This window comes from Hyposmocoma kahamanoa, unplaced genomic scaffold (genome assembly GCF_003589595.1).
Source record: "Hyposmocoma kahamanoa isolate Upper Pololo Valley unplaced genomic scaffold, ASM358959v1 102, whole genome shotgun sequence".
In the NCBI taxonomy this organism is placed as follows: Eukaryota; Metazoa; Arthropoda; class Insecta; order Lepidoptera; family Cosmopterigidae; genus Hyposmocoma; species Hyposmocoma kahamanoa.
In genome coordinates, this window is record NW_020653337.1 from 17136894 (window position 1) to 17158961 (window position 22068).

At 38.6% G+C, this 22068-nt stretch overlaps 1 protein-coding gene across 5 annotated transcripts in view; it reads left to right on the forward strand.

The window, feature by feature from the left end:
• The first annotated feature begins 418 nt into the window (after window positions 1–418).
• Window positions 419–22068, forward strand: part of LOC113234980 (neural-cadherin) — a 536163-nt gene continuing 514513 nt past the window's right edge. For all 5 annotated transcript variants that reach the window (XM_026470517.1, XM_026470500.1, XM_026470524.1 and 2 more), the window contains exons 1-2: window positions 419–509; window positions 1879–3207. In XM_026470517.1, the coding sequence (XP_026326302.1) occupies window positions 1920–3207 (1288 nt within the window). In that variant the 5' untranslated portion in view covers window positions 419–509; window positions 1879–1919. The remainder of the gene's footprint in view (window positions 510–1878; window positions 3208–22068) is intronic.

The following is a 22068-nucleotide window of genomic DNA, read 5'->3' on the forward strand; positions in this document are numbered from 1 at the left end:
TGTAAAACGTTAAAAAACTCGAAGGCGTTGCTTTATATTGAGGTAGGTAGGTAAAATCAATTTCAGTAAAAGTTATCGATGTCCTTCTTGATCATCATTATGTTATTAGATTAACTCCCAAAAAAAACTTAAAATGGGTATGTAGTTTATTATGACAGCAGCAAAATTCTACGAACTATAAAACTGCTATTGACTAGACTGTGTAGGGGTTCGTTTGTAGTGTGTAGTTATAGTATTGCAGAATATGGAAGAAAATAAAGGGGAACTAGTGCAGCCAGCTTAGGGGTTGAAAGCTCGCAGTAGCCGGGCTGTGGGGTGGCAAAGCGGGGGTGGCGGGGGTCGGGCGGGAGCGCTCGATACGCGCGCGCGCCGCCGCACCCGCCCGCTACAAACCGAACGAGCCAGCCAGTCGGTTTTCGACGCCCTTGCGTTTGGTTGTATGACGCTGCGCGCGGCTAGCATCTGTCAAACGTTCCGATATCTACCGATAACGAATTCGCTCTTCCAAAGTACGTACTAAACCTATGTTTTGGGTTATAATAAGTGATAATCATAAGTTAAAGTACTGTAAGTTACAGCATAAATAAGTTATTGTACTTGTAGTTTCAGTTTTTGTCATTTCAATTTTGTTTACATTCGCGACACATGTTTACAGTCCTAAAAAACAAGTGATGATAAAACTTCAGAGGTTTTGTGATTAATGTAGTGCCTTTAAAGTGATATTGTTGTATTGTGCAATTTGTAAATTTAGCGTTTTTCATTTAGAATGCTGCTGTTGTCACTGTGCCGATTTGTGGCGTGCTTGGTTTTTTATTAGGTCTCTTTCGAATGGGGATCAGATCGTCAAGGTTTTCATAAAAATAACCGTGCGTTTTTATTTAGTAAAATGAGTGTGTGAATATTTGATGGTGTGTCGTGAACTGGCGCTTACGTAGGGTCGAGATTGGTTTGGCGAGAGTCGCGCGGCGGCGCAAGGGGGTATTGATCGGCGGCAGCGGGTCGCGAGCGAGACGCCGGCGTCGCCGCCTGCCGCCTAAATAAAGCTCCGCATGTGTGCATGGCCGCGTTGCCCTACGTCCAAAGTCGGAGCCGTTACCCGCCCGCCTCCATCGCGTTGTCGTCGTCGTGCGCCTTGTGCCCGTCACACATGATCGGACTATTGCAATTATTTATCCACCCCTAACTCCAGCCGCAAAGCCCACTATTTCGCCCCCGAAAAGTATTCTCTCTTCAGTGCACTTTTTATAAGCATATCTTTCAGAGTGTCCAATATAAACAATCCATATTCACACATTAATTTTGCTGAATGAGGTCCATTATGCTTGACTGTCGGTATGGTTGTAGATTTATCAAGATTGTAATGATAGGACGTAACTATATAGTGTTTACAAGTTCAAAATCGTTTTATTTTGTGTAAATACTAATTTGTGCAGCAGATTGCACTGAGAAAAATAAGATTATATGTATTTGTTGTCTTTAGTGTAGGTTGTCATTAGGCAATAAAAGAAACTTTAGGGCAACCTATTAAGGGTTGGTGTCGACTGTATCAGCGGGTTTTATAGCCTTATTTCCACGAACGTGATTCCCGGGTGGTGCAAATAAAAGGACTTCATTTCGGGGGTACGCTTCTACCGTGAATGGTGACTAAGATTATAGACTGATAGAGCCCTCGAGAGGGGTCAAATTAGAAATCAAGTTAAAAAAAGAGAACGCTATTTCTGAATTCTCATCTGAAAACTTAGATTGTCAAAGAGTAAACTTTCGTAGCATAAATAAATACAGCAATGTAAATTTAATGAGTGCAGAGATCCTCAGAAATACTCGTTAACAATATACATATGGTACCTATAAGTCATTTGTGTTTTTTTTATTTTATAGGTGTAAAATGTGGGCTAAGTGAGAAGTTCCTTGTGTGAGGCATGGTGCGCCCAGTGTTGTCGGCCGGAGCTCTGCTCTGCGCCCTGGGTCTGCTGCTAGAGGCGCAAGCACTCACATTGCTGCCCCACGACGTCCGCCCCGGCCATGCCGTCCATCATTTTGCTGGCAACCACTCGCATTACACCCTCCTAGACCCTGAGTACGCTCCATACTTCACCCTACTCAACGATGGCCTCCTTATGACCACTGCCGATCTCGAACCGCTTTTAGATCGACCGCTCAATTTGGCCATCTTAGAACAAACACCGTTTAGTAGCTCAGCACACTCCATCCATCTCCTAGTGGTGGATAGGAAACGAATGCTTCATTTCCCTACAAACGGCGATTTGCAAGGAGAAATCCCAGAAAATTCACCCGCTGGAACTGTCATCGATCTTCCACCCATACGAGCTACCGCATTAGTGGATATCGGTCCTGTAGCTTACAAAATAGTAAAAGGAAACGAGGAAAACATTTTCGCCTTGCGTGACAAAACCAAAGACAGTGTTCCTGAAGTAAGATCTGTAATCACGGAGGGTGATGTGGAAATAATAGCAACGCGACCTTTGGATACCGAAGAAAAGAACGTATACGATCTTATTATACAGGCAACGGATTTACACGGGGCAAATAAAGGTAGCCTTCCTATTCGTGTGCTCGTGACAAATGAAAACGATCATGCACCTATTTTTGATCAGAGTATTTATTATTTTGCTGTTAATGGGACTCCGAACGAGAACGGTCCTAATGGGACAGGACATTGGCAAAGATTTTCAAACATTGGAAAGGTGCATGCTTATGACGCTGATGGTGATAGGATTTACTACTCGTTGATGAATCCTAGCAATTTGGCGGTCATAGTCCCACAAACCGGCGAATTGATTTTGGCCGGGGAGCCGGATAGCCACGAAGCGGAATTGAGGGTGCTTGCACATGATACTGGTACTCCGTCGCGTAAAAGCCGACCAGCACGCGTGTTTCTCGAGTTTGTAATCCGCGATCGTAGAAACCTCCCAACGCTTCACCGCGAGAAGCGTCGCGTTACCCGTGCAGTTCGACCGACGAAGCGTATTGAATTTACTGAAGGCGATGGTGAAGTAGAAGGACGAGCTGTGTTTACCCTTGAAAAAGAAACTGACCGGGAAACATTCAAAATTCGGGACGAAAATCCGTGGGTTACCGTAGAGCCAAGTGGTGTTGTGAAAGTTAAAAAGAAGTGGGACTATGAAGAATTAGGACCTGAGAAGACTATCGATTTTTGGGTCACCATTACCAACGCTGGAAATGGAGGTAAGTTTATCCTGTCCAACATATATTTGAGGCTATCAGCCCAAAAATGGTGTAACCAACATTTTTTTTTACAATATTGCTTTAAATGATACTAAAGTACGTAATATTTTATTTAGATGCTATTTTCATCTTTTTTTTAATATATAATAGACACACGCTTGGCAACAATCTCACAATCCCATTTCCATCTATGAAAAAAATCATAATTATACATTATTACTATGTAGGTCATACAATAATTTATCAAGTAATAATTACTATTACTTATATACAATTAATTTGGCTAATTTAAAATCTCTCATTGTCTACTCCTATATGCTTTTCATGTGGTTACATCACTTTCGCGTTGATAGCTTCATTTAACAATAGTGTCGAAATAATATAAAATGACCGGAAAAAACAACAAACAAACTTTTATGTTCCGCGTCCAAGACTTAAACACGATTAAACTACATGTTATAATTGCACCCATATTTTACTTTACGAAAATGTCACAGCATGTGTCCAAAGCTGCGAGCGTGTGCTCTAAAATGCCAAAAATAACGCGCGAGGAATAGTGTAACAAATCGTTGCTCATCATATTATTTATCATTTTGTTTTTTGGTCGGTGTGGAGGTGCCTACTTTTTTATAAAGGCACTCTCTCATAATCACTAACGTCTCTATCGGGGTGAATTGGGTTGGGATAATGACAGGATAGAATAGGGAAGCGCAGGAGAGTGCATTGTTGTCGCCTTTGTGTTCGACTTTGTTTATTTTTCAAACTCATCGACGGAGGTCAGGGTCGACGTACTATATTTTTTTTACTTTAACGTGCAACATATTATTAAAAAAAAGATGTAATATTCAGTCACATCTGTCACAATGAACTGTGAACAATAAACGTAGGTACGATATATATCTCATTAAGTAAACGTAATTTTTAACAAAATGTAAAAGCAAATCAATGATAGCAGTCACATTAATTTCTTTTTGAAGGATAGTCGTATAGTACTCTGAATAAAATAACTACTCTACTATAGATTTATGCAAGAGGAATAATTGCTTCATCAAAATTATAAGCGTTGGCCGTACTAGGGGCGAGCAACCCTTTTTGACGTCATTAGCCCCACCGCAGGCGCGGGTCACGTTTGAAGATGATTGTATAATCGTGAGGCAATCTTTTACAATTTTGTATTGTCTTAGAAGTGCTTGAATTAAGATGTCTTCAGCCGGTATAAATAACAGTTAACTTTATGGTAAGGTAATAACAAAAAAACAGATATAAGTAGTTTTATTACTCATCTTTCATTGCTAAAATTACGTAATAGTTTTTTGATTAACCGAATTGTAAAGCACAGAATGCGTACGCGTCGCATGCACCTGTCGGATCGAATCGCGCGGTGAAGCATGACAGTAGGCAGGTCCCGCGCCGGTCACGAGCTTCAAAACCCGGCACAGGCTCCGCCACTCCGTCTCTGGGCTCCCATCACGACCGGCAAATTAGTTACTCCTTGCCCCAGGATGTTGGTTAACTAATTGTTGGAACCCTTTGAGTCATGTGTGGTCTTAAACAATAATGTTTGTTAGAGAATTGATTAGCGTTAATTATTTTATAGTTTAACTTATGAATTATGATCCTCCGGTATTCTTAAAGGCAGGAAGAAATGTGTTAATTCGAGTACGATGTGTATTAATAATTTAAATTTATGAATATACTTGCATCGCAAAAGAAGACACGGTATCTCATACAGTTGTTCGTTAACATATTACTGATACACCAGCCAAATATGTCTGTAAACTCACTGCCGTCGTTACATAGTCTGAGAACATGCAAGTTACACCCCCAAAACGTTAATACGTCTAAGTGGGTGGGGGGGCTTGACTGCATTCCAAGTGTATCTTCAGATAATCTTAGGTGAAATCATACACTCAAAAATGGGGTACAATTAGTTTTACTTCTTATTATTTTATACAGGAATGCAAGATCATGAATGTCCCATTGCTTGCTCAGTGCTAAATAACCCTTCCCTCCCATATGTATAAAGTATGATAAATTCCAATTAAAACTCTTGCAATCAATATTCAATTAATGTGTAGCAAAAATATAGACGCCACATGATACTACAGTACTACAATATTAAGGAGACGCCTAGATTATGAACATTGTCGACTTCATTCATTGTATGCCAGGCAAAGTATATTATGAAAGTATATCTCTTAACAATAATATTAGAAAATAACGTATAAACACTTTAATATTTAAGCACGTTTTATTATCGATACATCCTTTATTATACAGAGTCAGTCAAGGTCAGACTGGAGGAGAGACACGTCGCGCTCCGATTCAACTACACCACCAATTTTTAAATCATTAGCAGACGCGTTGAATAAATAAAGCACTGTGGGATGACGTTCATAAAAAGATTAAATAGTAGAGGTCCTAGATTAGAACCTTGAGGAACTCAAGAAGTTACATTTTGTACGACAAGTACTTATTTTACGTCAATCAATTATGACCAAAAACAAGGATTAGGTTAGAAGGAACATTCCAACGTTGATAGCATATAAGTCACATTATTACGGGCCTCTCACCCTGTAGATATCAGGAGTAGCACGAGCGAAGCGTGGAATGGCCATTAGCTACAATCAACTATGTTCGTAGTTGAGTGGCAAGTGCTCGCCACCGTGCAGAATGCGTTGAAAATCGGGGACCTGTCGCACGACCCCGCCGTCTCTCACCTGATTCATTCCATAACTTGACCACAACGGTTGACGCGTTAATTTCGAATATTGTAATTTGTAATATTCCCACTTTTACACACTTTTACAAAACTGTGTATATGTCCCAATTGGACATTTACTTTTACATTGTCGAGCACTTCGCCGACGTTCGAATCAATATCGAATAGTGATTTTGTGTATACGTAGATTAACGATACTAGGTAGTATATATTAGGTGTATGATTAAAACTAATATGTAGGTCTGTAAAATTATAAAGTACAAAAGTGAATTACGATTTACACTATGTGAACACTTTAGCTTTTATGAATTGCAGTGACCTAGTTACGCGAACAGTTTACTAGGAACAAATAATTTCAAAGTTGTTGTGCTTGCCACGAGCTTAACGTGCTGTCTGGGTAAAGGGTTAATGTATAAAACATGTGTGAAAAAACTAGGTTTGTCGTAGACTGGAAATATTAAGTTGTAAATATTTGATGTAACGACCATTTGTCGTACTTTCGTTTCGAAGCCAAGTAAATCTTTGTAGAACATCGGAAACGTATAAATCGTGTCCAGTTGTGTCTTATCGCACACTATCAAAATAAATCGAGAGCAGTGTTGTTTAATTACAACATTCTGGCTGGACAGCGTCCGTGGTGGGTGGCCGGCCCGAGGCTCGGGCGCCGTATATATACATCGAACCCCGCGCCCCGACTGGAATCTAATCATTATCATTATTGTGTAGATACTTGTTTCAATAGATTATCGTGAACAGGCACAGGTAGGAAGGATCTCTTACTCAGCGGTCGGATGTGAACTTTGTTCAAAATTGCTTACTCAACTCGTATAACTAGTCTGGAATCCCTTAATTCCATCGATCCTTTTATTCGGTTACGTTTTAATAGTTTGCTTTATTGAACCTTTTTAACAGTGTTTCAAAAGAGGAGGTAAACCTGACCTGCTCAGATACGATATAAGCAATAGGCATAAATTGATTTATGAATCTCTTAGTAGTAGAGTAGGTAGTTATAAGTTTTTGCAAATAAAAGCGAAAAAACATAAGTTTTTGCAAATAAAAGCGAAAAAACATTGTCTAAAGCAATACTAATTATTAAATACAATTTGAACAGAATTTCAACTTAATTCAAAACGGTTAAGACGGAAACCCGCAAGTGTTGTTATCTCTTGAATGCACGAGCGAGTATAAAGGTTTTCGTCAAAGCACCTTTGACTACATAGTCTACACTACAGGCAAGCGTGCTCTATTGGCAAAGTAATTATGTGCTCGCTTCTCAACACTAGCGTTTGTCTTTGAGCCGCCAATTGACAAACGCTTTGGAGTTGTTTTCAGAAACATGTGCTATGGATAACAAGGACGTCTTATACTGTTAATCGCATTATGAGTTACCATTGCCGTACTCTGATCGAATTGGTGATTTCTTTTATATTTGATATGACCACATTTTAGAGATAAGGCACAGGTGCGTTCGGTCTCGGTGGGGCATTTTAATCCTACAAGACAAATGGTTGATGCAACGGCATCTTATTAATTCCTTGCAGCGAATACCATAAGCGACGTTCACTGCAGTTTGTCATTTCATTGAGATTATATATTACAATTTATTTGAATTATTTTCTATTCAAATAAGGTAAGGTAATTGTAACTCTTACTATTATATAACGGCTTATCGACAAAGAATTGTGTTCTTCAACATAAAAAAAACTTGAAATAAGTTTTTGCTTTAGCTTTCTTTAAACAAGCGTGGTATATCGGCAAACGGATTGTTGGATGGCTGTCGGTCACTCACTCCGATGTTTGCTGTGCGTTTGTCAGCATCTTCTATTTGATTGAAGTATAATTTGAGGCTGTTGATTTGTCAGCTAATTTTAACATGTTTTACTGAGACCATCTAATTGGAGAACGTAATTAATGAGCGTGTTACCCTGGTACTAAATTATGTACGGTATTTCCTGTACACCCGTTTTGTGACACGTTGTTCACAATTTAGTCTTTTTAAAGGTTACTACAACAGTTATTATATTAAGTAAAGTCAGTGATAGAGTGTGTAGAATATGTGATATAATTATATGTTGCGATAGCTAACTGCAGTACGGGTTCTATTAAATCAATAATTGAGTTAGATGGTTGGTGTGTTACGTCTAGCGATCCATTCGCTTGAAATTGGCACATCCGGACCAGGAGCCAGTGACGGGACACGTTATTACGTTGAGATTGATAGATTGATCCATTCTATCAGATCTCAGACGGAGACGAAATGTCACAATCAACAGATGTTGCTCTAGATGTGACTCAAATATGAATAATAATTAATATATAATGCTTTAGGGTTTTGGCATACTTCGTCAATCACAAAGTTAAATGTCCATAAGGCATTAGCAGATATTTAAGCTAATAAAAAGCATAAAATCAATGCACGTGCTCAATAATACGTACATAGCTGTGAACCAGCTTGTGTTGTTGTGTGGTATACTTTAAACGAGAACAATATAGCGAGCGCCAACGGTTACGGTCGGCTTGACTTGTTGTTTTTTAAATTCACTCATTCAGTCAATCAATGGCACTGGGTGCGGGCGACGGTCGCACAACAATCGGCGCACTGGCCAATTCCCCTCATTGTGTACATGTCCACTCGCCGCAATTACGTATGCACACTTCCCATACTGACCCTAACAGCCAATGATCACATCTGCTCCCCACTTGTGTTGCTCTCGCTAACTCTGCGGTTGATGAGGATGAGTCTCGCTACTTTAATATGTGTGGCGCACTATAAGTTTCCCGAATGAATAAGAAAAAAATACTATAAATGGTCCGAAATGAATTTATTGTTTCTCAAAATATTTTCTGTTAGCGTTATTGCACTTTTTCATGCGAATGAACCAATTTTGAAAACATTTATGCCACTCCTCCGTGACAATATCTGAAACATATTTTTCATACTCTTCGACAGCCTCTTCAGGTGATGAAAATCATTGACCGCGTAACTGGTTCTTAATTTTTGGAAATAAATAAAAGTCACAAGGTGCCAGGTCGGGACTGTACGCGGGAAGCCTCATAAGGTCAACGTTGTTCACCTTTAAACATTCATTTGTCTGTCTGGCCGTGTGAGAACTAGCATTATCGTGGTGCAAGATGATACGGCGTGTACGGTTATTTTTACGGAGTTTGTCACTAACTTCCGGCAAACAAATGGTCGAGTAACAATCACTATTCACGGTACAACAACGATTCTTCAAAGCAACAGTAACCACGTGTCCAGTTTGATTAACAAAAAGAAGCAATCATCCGCTTGGAGGCACTTTGCACGCGCGCCACTTTGGTTGGTTTCGGCTCATCTCGAAAGACTCGTACGCTCGATTGCTGCTTTGTTTTGAGATCGTAACTATAAATCTATGTTTCGTCAACTGTTACTATGTCCCACACCAAATTTGATGCCCCTTCGTTGAATCTGGTAAGCATGGCATTGCACCAAGTGACGCAATCCGTTTTTTGAGCCTCAGTCAAATTGTGTGGGATCCACAGAGAGTAAAGCTTTTTCACACCCAAATGTTTGTGTAGTTTTGATTGTATTTGACTCATGCCTCTGCCTAAAGATGCCTGAATCTCATGGTATATCACATGCCTGTTTGTTTTGACGTCTGTCTGTCATACAGCGCACAGCATCGATGTTTTTGTTGTTTTCACGAAATTCGTCACTGAGATTCACACGACCGCGTTTGAATTCTGCAAACCAGCTATAAATAGTCGTCTTGCACGGTACTTCATCGCCAAAAGCAGTTTGAAGCCGAGCGAAGCTCCGCTGAGCTGTTAAATTACACTTAAAGTCGTAGAAAATCATACTACGAAAATTTTCACGAGTTAAATCCATGGTGATGTAGACATTGTATGTTGTAATTACTTTTTAAATATTATTTATGTAAGTGGCCAGTTCCGGAAACTTATATTGCGCTTATGTAGGCATTAAAAAAATTATTGTAAAAAGCTATGTACTTGAAAGTTTGCTGCCTTTCATGCTTTATGATTCTTTATCCTCCTAAGACCCCGAATACATGAAAATGTGAAGTGAATCAGGCTCAAACAATATTGTTGTTATGATCACGTAAATGCCCAGTGTATATTATAATGAAAATATCACATAAACATTTAGCGCTCTATATTCTTTTTGACCATAGGGATCATCTAAAAAAATATTTTAAAAATCCCGGTTGCATTTTATATACAAAACTGAGGGTATACTTGCTTGGGCCTGAAGCATGTAATGTAATATTATATTTAGCACACTTTAATATATGGGCGTTTAGCGCTTTTCCCATTATAGTTTGCTGGGTAATAATATAGAAATTAGTTGGGTAAACAGCCATGATTTTGTATTAGCGAACAAATGTTGCTAAATGGAATTCTCAGAGGTACTAGGTTCAGTCCGTAAGCCGCTGTAATACAATTAGTTCTTCCCTTTATTCATGGTAATAACGGCTGAGGAGCGTAGTGGGCGTTGCGGGCGACCTTGATTATATCTGAGGTTTACAATTACTGTTGTAGATACTATTCAATGTGGTTGGGTTTAGGGTTAGTTGCACCCCCATTTGTGAGATTTGCTTAAGTAGAATAAATGGATTTTAGACGGAAATGGCGGTCGGAGAGTTCTATACAATAGAGGGCAGTATGTTGATCAATAAGCGAGAAACAAACATCCATATATCACGCGAACAGCCAGCTATTGCCACGGGCGTAGAGAGGTCCGCTAAACTACTCTCAAACACGCAGATTGTATTCAAAACTAGATTTCGCTACTTTTATAGTCTTGTTAAATTTAAAAAAATAGTTATTCATGAATTTTTCATGTTGTTCTTATCGCTAAACAGTCAGTCGGTCTATCTGTGAGAGAAGTGGTAACCGCCACATTGACATTTGGGATACTAATGCGTTTGTTTGTTCCTTGTTGACGATACGACCATGCTATATATCTCTACATCTTCCAAATATCATTGTTGTACTACAATTTGTGTATTTTTGTTTGGTGAAAATATTATTTCAAGTACCGTACAATGAAAAAGAGAATGCACCGACACAATATGTTATTGACCTTCCATATAAGGTGGTTGAAAATATCGGAAACAATGATCTCGGTCGTGAGTCGTGAGTGATGCTCGCACTTCTTTCCTATAATTAGATCTAACGCATTGTAAACAGCACACCGACGCGGGAGTGCCCGATTGCCGCGATCTCCGACTGGCCATTTATAAGGCTTTCACTCTGATTGTGATTTGATTGCGGTCATTTGCTCGTCTTCCTAAACGGCGGAGCCGCATTGCGTTTACACGCTCAACTCATGTGAGATCACGATTTATTTGCCAGTAACAAATTGCCTGCCCGTGTTTGATGATTCTTGTATACTTTAGTTATGTTTGTGCTACTTTATTTAAGATCGGTAGGTTCATGTTGCAGACCTAGGTCTTGTTTTTTCTCAAGAGAAACCCTGACGTTATTATTGTGAAAAGCAATAGCTTAGCGATTTGAAGTACCACTTTGGCTAAAATACAGCGACGCTACAACGACACCTTCCACATCTTGAATTGCCTTGTGACTGATGGTGTTACAAGCACAAAGCAACAGGTTCCGTATGTATAGTTGCATTCGATTAATGAAGCAATATATCTCCGTCTATTGCAGCGGTACATCGGTGTCCGGCTATCAATACTTTATGTGAGAGGGATCACGGCTCCGCCGACCTATTGCACGACGGCCTACTCGCACGACCTCTTATTAATATCAAAGTCTATGAACTACATGGGTAATTTAAGAATGTGGTCACACAATATGAAAGGGTGAATTTTAATGTTGTTGGTATAATTTATATATTGCCGACTTATATGATATCGGCATGTACAGTCGATGCCCTGAGATACCTGATTCCCTAACTCACTATTTGATTCAGAGTAGATGTGTGAAGAGAGGTGTTAAATAAACTTAACCTGTGAGCCGTAAAATTCATTTTCATATGACTTCCTTATTACATCATTAGAGAATGACGTTTTAAAAAACTTTAAAGCCAATTTCATCTTTAATTACGTTCTTAAATACAAATTTCAACCAAAAAGCTGGAATTCCTTTACAATTTTCTGTTAAATACGTAAGAAGACCCTTAGTACCAGAAGTTCGGCTAGAGGGTCAAGTGTCTTAAGGAAGCGACTGTACCTACTTTAACTTATCTTAGTTTTTGACAAAACTGTATCTTACATTATACTCTGCAATACCTACAAATAGATGCAACTCTAAATGTTCCACAATGTTTTCTAGCTGTTTAATATGTGGAATGCGCTTGAAATTTTTTTTAACAGTTCAATGGTTAGGGTGATTATAATAATGCAATTTGGGGCATATGCTATTTATTTACGGCACTTTCCGGTCACAATTTGTTTACGGTCAGTTTAATCAAATAATTGTGTACAATCTAAATGAAAATTCACTATACTTTATTCCTGTCTATTGATGCTGAAATGTTTATTATTAATTTGGTTTTCGATAATAAATACATAACATTGTTCACTACAATACAATAATATAGACGTATAAATAAATATTCACACACAAGTCCTGCGCCTGATGTTAAGCGACACGCCTATCCATAACAGTTGAAGTGCCACTCAGAGCTTTAAATCGCAAAGATCTGAGAGATACTGTCACTGCGCCCGTTACCCGCAGACATAAATTGACAAGCTCATGTGCCTGTAATTTCACCAGCATCCGTCAAAACCGGAACGCAGTAAGGGTCACATTACTGCTTGGCGGCAGAAATAAGTAAGGTGGCAGTACTTTTCTGACGAACTCTTTTTTTTCCAAGGCGCTCTAGTGCTAGTACAACGTAAACCACCAATCGTCATGAATTGAATAGTATTCGGATTTTTCACACATATCATAAAACATAATCTATATTAAAACTAAATTACAACAAGCAAATACTGAAATATTCAATTGTACGAGTAGTCTCAGTATTTATAGGCATTCTCACAGTTGTTTGAAGAAGGGTGAGGCAAGCGTCGAGTATTGCGCGAACTGCGTGCAATGCGGTATCCATGCACTCGCCGATGCATTGCATTGTTCGGTATTGCAATAGTTCCTCGAGTGCTCTTCACATCCCCATCGACACTCAGCTTGGTTGCTTGGTACCTAGACCCAGACAGTCGGCGAACTTAGTTGAGAAGGGTTAAAACTTACATTGAAGGGGAAACTTCCTGCTTCTTGGTTGGGTATTTTATTTATGAAGTTGTTTTTATGTTTTAAAATGTATGCTTCTAAAAACACTGTATTCATTCCTTTTCCAGTGAATTTTGAAGTCAAATTTTAATGCAATTTACGATTTCTTTTCATTCACGCATCGATTTCAGTTTTCTTTCGATGCTTATGTTACTCGTTTTTCAATTCGCTATTTAAGTAAATTAAACGTAGTAGTTTTAGTGCATAGCTATCTATTGCATCTAAAGCGGATCTATGTTACGTTCCGGAATGAAGATTCAATTAAGATACTTAACATCTCCGATTCCCTGTTCGCTTGAGTATTTACATAGACAAAGGTCTAATCAAGTAGGTGAGTCGTGAAAACAAGTAGGACACCTCACTCGGCGTAAGGTCAGAGGGCGCGTTCGTCTGCCACAAAGAAAATTACAACCAAACATACTGTCAGGCTAATTATTATATCCATAGTGTGCTTAACTGCGCTTTCACGGCTCAGCATGGCGTAGCTGCTTTATTTCACCAATCGCGCTCTAAATTATTACCTTGTCTATGAACTTCGATATTTCTGCCAAGTTGTTTATACAATTGTTCACGATTAAAAACAACGAAAAATGCTGTAGTCGATTTTTTCACACGCGTTGTTATATTATGTTTGGGTAATTTATTACAGCGAAATACGTTTCGAGCTTTATTAAGATTTAGTGAACTCTAGATGGCTCTGGGCTTGAGGTGCAATTATCAACCCCCTGATGCCCCTGGGAAATATCGCGAGGGTTATAACGTGGTTGTGGCCCTTGTGGACATCACCCCGTGTGATTAATTTTCCCTGGACAGTGTTCTTTTGGAAAAATACTTTTCTTAATTACATTTAGTAAATTGCTGATACTTTTATAAGCGGATAATGGCTTGCCGTTGAGATGACTGTCGTCGTCTAATAAGTAACCAGTTTCGTGAGAAAATAGCCTCTCTAAACGTCTTAAGTAAAAATTTTCACACAGGCTTTTTCCATTTCTCGCATAGCTCGAGAGAAAAAATAATAACGTTATCCTGTAGCTTACAATCCTCACTCTACTTACGTCGAAGTCCTTAAAATACTTCATATTTGTTTATAAATCGGCTCATGGTAATGGAGGGTGGGCATAATACTATGTGATGTAAATTATGCTTAATTATATAAAAGTAGAGGGAACTTTTAAAGCTACGAGAATTATTTGCGAAGGGTATGAAATTACGTTGTATTATTAATACACGTGTTAATTAAGACGTGTTTGCATTATTAATTGGGTCACGTTTATTTACACGTAAATTATGTATTGTGTTGCGTTTCGGAATATACCTATTAAGGTATCGGAACCAGGAAACGAACGTCGTTTTAATGTAAAAAAACGGTTTTGATTTTTTTTTGTAAATAAACATTAAGCTTTATTTCAGCGATTTAAAAAAGTCCGTGAATGTTCATAGGCAGCTAGCTAAAATATATTCGGGCAATTTCCGGCCAGTGAATCACAAGATAATAACTACTGAAACCGGCGGACCATTCATCACATACAATTTTATAGTGCGCCTAATAACGGGTGCTTATAATTTACCCTCGCAAAGACCGACTTGATTAATCGTTCAGGAAAACATTTGCTGTTGTTTGGCTATTTGAGATTCACGGTTAATTGACGCGATTATTATTTCGTTAAGGTAAGCAGTGAGTTAGGAGTCCAGCTCTGAACTTGCTCCGGTTGGCTGGTGACGATCTCGACTAACGGTCATGGAGTTTGATGTCGTGCTACGACTATTTAGCCGATTTGTGCCCGGTGATTACAGATTCGGGTTGCGAAAGCTGATGTGTGAAGTCCGACACAATTGCGGTCGTCACGGCGCATCACGCAGGAACCCAAGATTTGTTTTCTCATTACAACGCCCGCTAATACAATGACGCGAAAATAAACAATTTAAACATGATTTATTATAGTTAAGTGAATGTTTCTTGATGTTATAACGGCTAAGAAAATAAAATGATTCGATTAAGAACATTAACCTGCTGCGATACAAATTATCTTGCGCGCCACGCAGAGATCTATAGGGGTCAACCCACGAGACACACTGACACGTGAATATTTATATCAGTAATACTAAAAAATATGAACGATCGTATAATAAAATAGACTGCCTCGAGAGGCACGTTTGTTCTAGTGTAAGTCGGGGTTGAATAAATTCATCGCCATGGGGTTTCGCTTTTATACGTCGAGTATTAAATTAACACGATTTTGACCGTTTAAATGAATGACATGAACACAAGCCAACATTTTAAAGGAATGCTAACATTTACTTATGTAATACGATAAAAGCATCTCATGTATTTGTACTCAAACAGGTTCATTCATGTACTTTGGAACGTAATGTCCCGTTCATGGTAAAATCGGTAACCATCATCGTTCACGCAATTTGATTTCAAACGCTTTCCTCTCGATGACATTGTAATAAAACGGTACATCAATTGTTTTGTGTTGCTCTTGCTGTACTCGCCGACCAATTTGACATTTAATTGGCTCCAAGTGGAACTACAGAAACTATTTGTAGAGTTCTAACAAGGGAACATTGTTCGTAATTATTTAGAAGCGGGTATTAGGAGGAAGTTTCACAGTCACACTAAGTTGCAAAAGCGAAGTACGACTGGTACGAGTTCGTACTTAATGAAATTACCTGCGATTGCAACAATACAGGTCGTGACCGGGCGAATGAGCGCGCGGCTCCTGGCCGTCTTCGCCGGTATCTTTCCCGCAATCCCAGCCTCCGACCAAATTGCACTTCATTTGCGTGCACGGCGCAGGCGCTTCCGAGCCATCGCCATCGCCATCGTTCTCACGCCCTCGACCACCTTCGTCTTCGACATCACGTACCGTACACTCCTACACGTCGGCGTTGATCGATAGATCATTATCGAGAATATTGAGCCTCCTAATAAAGCGTCCACGTTTATACCTATCGCAAGGCATCATTTAGAAATTTGTTTGAGCTATGTAATTGAAGCTAGCTATTAAAATTACAATCTATGCAGCATTTTGCTGTGTCATCGCGGTAAGCTCTCACGCGGCACGAGTGGTAGACGCTATGCGTCGAGATGAAGTAGAAGTAGGGTCATTTAGAAGTGTTGTTTTTGTCTAGAACGGAGGTCGAGTGGAATAGCCGTAACACAAAAATACGAGACCGCGCATAGAAACGTGTTTAATCGCCGATGCAGGCGATGCAGTGTGGGCCGGGTCCTGCATTTGGAGTGAGAGAGAGATATTACACGTGCACAGGATGGAAGGAGCTGACGATGCAGCTTTGATATCATAATTAAGCCGAGCTTGAACGACCGGCGGCGGCGGTTGAATACGAAATGTTTATCTTATGAGTATAAATGGAGATGATTTTTAATAACTCAACACGTTCGGTTATTAAATCAAGTCTTGACGGCCGGAGAGGCTTTAGACACGCTTTTAAGCTCTATGTGGATGGATGTTCACGGTATCAATAATTATGTGAGAAAGTTTTTATTGAATCGTTGTCGAATAAACTACAGATTCTATAAGGCTTGCGCGTAGGCGAAGTAATTAAATCCCTTTTATGTCTCGATTGAGATTTAAATAAGACATAACGCTAAACGATTGTGCCGATGTCTCGTAATGAAAGTGTCAAGTGGGTACAATCAGAAGAATAAACACTTCGATATGAATACATATAGAACTGACACTAATAAAACGGTCCCTAATGTACCACTCTCTAAATGTATCCGTAAAAACCGTCCGTTTAACTTTGTTTGCATTCCTATTGCTTTAGTTCTAAATTTGTGTCATTATTTATAGTCGCTTTAACGCTTATACGCGTTTGACTCATAGCAAAAGAATAAACGTAACTTATGTATGTTAGATATATACTTCGTGTATATTTTTCCGGTTAATATTGTTTCTTTTTCATGTTTTGTGTGTTTATGTCTAATAATCTTATGATTGTTAATTAAATTTATGATAATTTTGATAGGATATGATTATTATTAATATAGATATATTTTATAGGAATTAGGTAAGCTACCTACTCGTATGTGGAAACATTAACCACAACTAACAAGTTAGAAGAATGACGTCGTGACAGTGTTAAAATAAATTAATGTAAAGATATTTACGTACTTGTTACACAGATATGTGTGTGAAAGACATCCCAGCTTCCAGTGCATTATTAAAAATAACTTTGCACAGTGTCGGGCGGATGCACGTGTATGACATCGCCTCTACAGCCTCCCTTTGCTTTTTATTGCGCGCGCGCGCGGACCGGCGCTTTGCCGTTGCCGCGCCCGCGCGCGCATCCCTACTTAATGAACGCAAAAACTCTATGACGCGTCTTTGTTTTTTCGCCAACTTCTTCCATGCATCTTTTCTCTTCGAATTAAAGCAAAAGCTTTGACGTTCTTTAATGGAATTTACGATAGTGATCTAATTTTGTTTTGTTGGATTAAATCTTGCAAAACTGGTTTTGGCTTTTATTTTCGCATTTGAGTTTGAATGAGGAAATATTTAAACATTATATTTTTCTCCTTATTAAATAATATCAAGATAACAAAACCTCGGTCACTGAATGAAGTTATAATCTCTACTTTATAGATGGTCAGCATAGTGCCGTACGCAAATGCTGTGTTTTCAAAAAAACTGCATCAAAAAGACGCACACATAACGGATATCTGTTGTTTTTTTATAGGCTCGCCCTTTTAGAGCTTTGTCGAAATATTTACGCCTCATATTGAATGTGAAATTCCAAACAATGAGAGCTGGCGCGCCCCAGCAGCACATATGCGTGCGTGGAGCCACACGTGTGCGCCGCTCAAAGACTAGTCGACGAATTGAGCAAACAGACTGGACACAGCTTTTTATTACTCAAATATTTATATTTGGTAAAAGTGGGTATATGTAACTACGAGTAGGACCAGCGTCATAGTAGTCATTTGTTTTTTTTCTGCTTGTATAATGTAGTCACTAAAGTTCAAGCTTCGGAGATGTTCTAGCTATGTAGATGCATTGTGAACATATGTATTTCATTCTGATGTACTATTTGGCAATATATTTTTCTCGCTCATTCGGTAATTCAAACATAGCATAAGGTCGTTTAACGTACAAATTGAATATTAACCTTAAATCTAAACTGTTACGGCATTTTTTAATTACAGCATCGAACTCCACGATGCGCGAGACAGTTATACATAATGTCAATTAACGCAAGCACGGACTTTATGAACTAGTACTACTGTATCACTATGGCTAAACAACAGGCTGGCACTAAACAAATCCCAGTTGCCTTTGAGGTTTGAGTTTCAGTTTTGCAATTGAAAGAAATTGCTACTTGACTTATAACATCTAGTGACGGGACGAACATGTCGTGCTCGTGATGAAGCGTGTAGCTTACGCCTGTTCATAACAGTTACAGTGCCACTCAGAGCTTTAAATTGCAAAGATCTGAGGGGTACTGCCACTGCGCCCATTACCCTGAGACATAAGTTGACAAGTAGCATGTGCCTATAATTTCACCAGCTGAACAATTCAAAATTTTAAATTTAAATATGAGTAGAAGAAGAAAATCGATACGATACGAATGGAGAGCGGCGATTCAAAAAGGTGGGATGACGGTGTAAGGAGGTCATACCGTCACAAGCTTTAACATGCATGTCAAGTATTGGGCAGAGAGAGAGTAGATAGTGTAGATTCTGCCACGAGGCGGATGAAACTCCTGTGCATCTTCTCACCCAATGCTGCCCTCTGATGGTTGTACGAAGTTCCATACTGGGAAGGAACAGGCCACAACCAGAGGACATAAAAACTGTCGGAGATAGAAAAATCCTTCAGTTCTTTAATGCTGTTGGCCTTGGCTCTGAGCTGTAATTAGTGGTGATCACAATAGATCAGTTGATGGTCGCAGAGACGAGGGGCTGCACAGGCCCCGCATGAAGCCACCCTAATAATAAGGTGGCAGTACTTCTCTGAAAGTATGAAAGTACTTCTTTGTCACAAGGAGCTCTACTGCCACTAAAATATACCGCCTGATACACTAAATTTATTTTGTGTTTGTTTATAATCAAATTAAATTATACAATATTATACAAATAAAAAAAATGTAAAGAACAGTACACGAGTACTTGCGACCGTACTTTCGTTGGAAATGTAGAGAACCTGTCAAGAATCTGGGTCAATTCTGTTCATATCGTGGAATTTACGTGAGAGCTTATTGTATCTCTTTATCGTTCAACATTTAGTACTTTTCATGCAAATGCAATGAAATAACATTTTTATGAGCCATTATTGTTTATAACACTATCAAATTTAAACAGGGTACATTATTGCGAAGTTACTACGGACGAAATCGGCTTACTAAAGCGATGGAGTTAGTTAAGCTCATTATGAGTTGACCTGTGAAACAATATCACATTTAGCAAGTGTCGTTTACGATAAAACTTAGAATTTGCATACATTAACCCTTCATAGAGGACGCAATGTTCAACTTTACATTTCAAACAAAATTTAAATTACAATTTTAACTGCCTAGGCGACCTCGGTAGCTCAATGGTTGTGCGAGGTCCCGGATTCGATTCTCGTTAGGATCAATACAGGAAATTAATTTTTCTATATAGGTTGGTTTCCTAGACATAGAGGCTGTACAGCTACTAGACAATACAAAAATCGCCGCCTTACTTTCTCAAACTCGTATCTTAAAGCACCAAATTACTGAAATGCAAAAAAATGGATTGTATATACAAATGATTATCACTACTATCAGGTTTCTTACCACGGTATGACTTCTTTTCTTTTATTTTCCCGATATTTCGGAACGGTTGCACGCTCCATGGTCACGGGTTGACCGGACGGCGACAGATGACAGCTTTAAGAGCAGACATATCTGTCTACCCTCTTGTGCTGTCGAAATATCGGGAAAATAAAAAGAAGTCATAACGTGGTAAGAATCCTGATATTAGTGATAATCATTTAGTGAATGACCACGAAAGTCTTTAAAATCTGTATATACAAATTTTACAGGCTGATTTTACATTACATTACCTTCATATTCACATACTGGCTTTTACCTATTCTTAAAGTAATGCATATCAAATTAACACACTTGATAAGAAATTTAAAATAAATAGTAGGTTTTGCCATCTCCTGAATAATCACTCTTCATAAGATACGAGTTTGAGAAAGTAAGGCATCGATGTAGTACGTAAACTACAAAGAACTAAACCTTTTGAGTTGGTGTAGTGTAATTATAGTGAATAAAATAAATATTAGTGCCAGTGTTAACTAAACTACGAACACATAAACAAAGTGTCTTCCTTTTAACTAATATTGAAAGACATTTTGTCTATGGACAATTTCTTTATATACGTTACTTTTATTCAGGAAATTATGCTAAATTAAAATTGCTTATTAGTCTTGTTGTTTAAAATATTTGTTGTTTTCGGTCTGGGTGTTCAAATAATGCCCCGAATTTTGATGCTCTGGTACTCAAAGTGCAGGGAATTCCCGAATTTGATCCCGATCAGAATCAAATAATTTTTATTTCATAGGTAAGCAAATTACACTTAAAATCGTTATATTGATTGAACTGTACTGCTAATTCTTAAGGCAGATTTCCCTGAGAAGAACGAGCAAGGAACTCTAGGGCTTGCATTTTGTAAATAAACATTTGAACAGTAGTAGTAATAATTTACAATATTTTTTTAGGTTTCAAACATCGGGAAAACCTTGCAAGAGCTAAACGGGACATTAACAGTGTTTTTTTATCATCCAAGTACTTACGCAGAAGCTTTAAAATAGCCTTTAGTATATATACTAAATGCTATTTTATATAGCAGTAGAGCTCCTTGTCATAGAGTTCGTTCAGGGAAGTACGCCAAGCAGTAATGTGAGCATTACTGTGTTCTGGTTTTGAAGGGTAAGGGTGCTGGTGAAATTACAGGCACTTGTGGCTTGTCAACTTATGTCTCAGGGTGACGGGCGCAGTGGCAGTGCCCCTCAGATCTTTGCGATTTAAAGTTCTGAGTGGCACTGATAATGTTATGGACAGGCGTGTAGCTTACCATCAGGCGCACGACTTGTTCGTCCCGTCACTTGATATTGTATTAAAAAGAAAAAAGTTTTTGTTTCACTATAGTTTTAAATCCTGAATGGCAAATTTTGAATGGTTGACCAGGCAGTTGTCTGACACAGCACTGCTTTTGCTATTTCATGCAATTATCTACTTTACTTATATTATATATTATATGTATAATAACTTTTTGCAATGACAAAAGCAGCTTAAAAGCTAAATAACTTTGAAACAAACATACAATTTTAGGATATCAATTACCTAAGTGAGTGATTAGCTCCCATGGTAGATTTGAAAAGCCTGTGTTACTGGTTAGCTAGATTCAACCTCAGTAAAAAAAAAACTTTAGTAAAAAAAGTATAGAGATATAAAAAAATATTTTTTTTTTGTCTTTTTTTGATAACATCAAATGACGGGGCGAACAAGTCGTGCGCGTGATGATAACCTACACGCCTGTCCATAACAGTTACAGTGCCACTCAGAGCTTTAAATTGCAAAGATCTGAGGAGTCCTATGAGCCTGTAATTTGACCCCCTTATTAACACCCTTACCCTTCAAAACCGGAACGCAGCAATGGTCACGTTACTGCTTGGCGGCAGAAATAGGTAAGGTGGTTTTAACAAACATATGTGAAATATTGGGCAATGGGAGAGTAGATTAACAACTACTGAGGTCTTTCCAACAAAAAAGAATCATCAAAATCGTTTCACAAATGGAATTATTGCGTAACATACATAAAAAACATGCTTGCGAATTGAGAACCTTCTCCTTTTTTTGAAGTCGGTTAAAAATGCCCAGTATTTTAATAG